Source organism: Echinops telfairi, unplaced genomic scaffold (assembly GCF_000313985.2).
Source record: "Echinops telfairi isolate 266 unplaced genomic scaffold, ASM31398v2 ScPeMD7_22;HRSCAF=79, whole genome shotgun sequence".
NCBI lineage: Eukaryota > Metazoa > Chordata > Mammalia > Afrosoricida > Tenrecidae > Echinops > Echinops telfairi.
Window position 1 is genome coordinate 8,918,751 of NW_022103919.1, and position 2,687 is coordinate 8,921,437.

A 2,687-nucleotide genomic window follows, 5' to 3' on the forward strand; every position below is an offset into this window, starting at 1 on the left:
TGGCGGTCGTATTATTATGACAAATTCAAAACCACCTAAGACCAACTACCCCACCAACAGCAACAAGCCAGCTAACACACAACAAAAGACAAACAAACAAAAACAAGCAAACTTCAAACAACAACATCAACAAGCAAAAAAACAAAACAAAACAAAAAACCCCAAGCAAGTTAAAAGCAGGAAAACAAAACCCCATAGAGGCAGAAATGTAAAACACTGTCAATCGTCCCCCTGGGGTGTCAGACGATTGCACGTGTCACATCCTCAATGTTTCCCATGTCACATCACTGTGGACACTGTAGGTGTGAGGAGTCTCCGCCAGGACAGGTCCACCGTGAGCCAAGACCCAGACCCAGCAGTCCCCCACAGCATGATCTCCCCTTCCACCGGGCTCTGTTTACCCTAAACATGGGGGTTGGTGTCAGGGGAAGTCTTTAACTCTTTACAGGAGTAGAAAGTCTTGTCTTTCTCGCACTGAGGAGGCTGTGGTTTTGAACTGGGGACCTTGTGGTTAGCAGAGCACCAACTGAAATCAGGTTTACTTATTTTCACAAAGAAAAATTGGGAAACTGATCAAAAGTTCTCCGAGCATCTCACTAAAGATGTATGAGGTCATCACTTTACATAAGGAAAAAAAACTTCTTCTATGGAATCCATGTCCACCTTGAGCACATGAATGAAGAGATCTCTTTAAATCTACTGGATCTAGATTATCTTGGTCACCAACTATGTATCCTGTGCTTCGTACAAAGAAATGGTAGAGCTAAATTCCCTTACCCTCTTGGAGTAAGATGGGGTCATGTGATTTGGCTGGGTAAGAAAATGTATCTTCTTTTTAAAAAAATCATGTTATTGGGGGCTCTTACAGCTCTTATCACCGTCATACATCCATTGTATCAGGCACATTTGTACATAGGTTGCCATCATCCCTTTCTAAACATTTTCTATAGGAGCCCTTGGTAAAATGAGTCATTTTCAAGGTGGAAGTTTTAAGGTGTGGTTGCTAGATTTAGCACATAAAAACACAGGGCATCTAGTTGAATTTGAATGTCAGGTACATGGCAGTTTGTTTTTTAAGCAGCTCCTGCACTGGGAGGACATGCTGATATATTTAAAGAATCAGTTGCAGCTTATCTGAACTTGGACTTAACCAGGTGTCCCATGTTTCATACGCCCCTACTCCAAGTGCTGGTGTGCGCTTGGTCAGTGCTCTCCATCACTCTGGCCTGGGGAGTAGCTGCCCCACCAACCCAGGAGCCTCGGCTAACAGGAAGAGCAGAGAGCCCCCCAACCTGCCGTGGACACGCGACATGACCCGTCTTTGTTGGCCATTGAGATTTGGCAGAGTCTGTCCTGACGGAGAGATACCTGGCAGCCTGCTGTCCCTCGTCTGTGGGCTCAGGGACGTCGTAACCTTGGTGTTTTCCCCAATCATCAAACTGCGATTCTCCCCTTTTCCCACTCAGGTGGATTTAGGCGAAGGCAAGATTTGTTTCTGCTGTGAAGAATTCCAACCAGCCAAATGCACCGACAAAGAAAATGCCTTGAAACTCTTCCCGGTTCAGCCCTGCAGCGCCGTTCATCTGCTACTCAAGGTACCTTGACCGGAGTCCAGCCTCCACACAGATACACCAGGGCCCTGGATGGGAAGCACCTCTCCTCTGTGGCCTTTCTCAAACAAGGGAGCTGCTGCAAGTTTGAGCAACCCCTAATTGGTGGCCCAGGGGCAGGATTGGGTGCAGGAAGAGCTGTGGGTTATTGTGCACCCCTTAAATGATGAGGGGACCGCTTTCTTGGAGTTCAAGTGTTGCTAGATAGTTTTGTTTTTTTTTTTAAAGGAAAAGAGGCAGGATACGACCTGAGGGGGGTGTAGCTAGATGGGAAGTCTTGAATTGTACACACACACACACACACACACACACACACACACCCTATCAAGGTGTGCAGACCCGAGGTGGGGCGATCTGAGAGGGGTGGTAGCTAGATGAGAAGTCTTGAATTGTACACACACACACACCCAATCAAGGTGTGCAGACCCGAGGTGGGGCAAACGGTTAATGGACTTACCTGGGAATGCTTCCAGAGAGAAGAGTTCTTATCTCTATGCCTCTACTCCTTCAGTGCTAAACAAACTGGAAATCCCAACAGAAACAATAAAAAACAGTGGTAAGGATAAAATAATAATACAAAGATAGAAATGCAAACAGTGAGCAAGAAAGAAAAGACCGCCATGAATATTGAAAAGGCCAGGGAAGAAATTTTTTTCATGGAACTAGCAAGAAATACTTGCACATAGAAGAATTTCAGGTTGGGTTAAGAGGGGTCAGCTGACCAAGTATCAAGTGCGATCCAGTGTAATCACTGCTACAATGATCCCCATCTGATAGCAAAGCTGTTCAAGACCCCTTTACCTGTGGCTACTGGGGATCTCCAGCGGCTTCATCTGAGCAGACACTCTGCAGAGGGGTTTTGCGTCCCCTCTGTCCTCCCTAGAATTTGACAAATTGGGAGTTCACACTTTAGGCTCTGATACGTTTCCCTTTGTCATATTTGGATTTTGCTGTTGTCATCATTGGCTCACACAAGCTGGTGTGCTTCTTCCATGTGGACTTGGTTGACTCCTCACTTAGATGGCTGCTGGTTTGAATGCACGCCTTTTGAAAGACCCCAGACACTATTCCGATTGA

The 2,687-nt window shown here is 46.1% G+C and overlaps 1 protein-coding gene across 1 annotated transcript in view; it reads left to right on the forward strand.

Moving 5' to 3' along the window:
- Window positions 1-2,687, forward strand: part of FAM189A2 (family with sequence similarity 189 member A2) — a 90,808-nt gene that overhangs the window by 63,539 nt on the left and 24,582 nt on the right. The window contains exon 4 of the mRNA XM_030885131.2: window positions 1,467-1,595. Within this exon, the coding sequence (XP_030740991.1) occupies window positions 1,467-1,595 (129 nt within the window). The remainder of the gene's footprint in view (window positions 1-1,466; window positions 1,596-2,687) is intronic.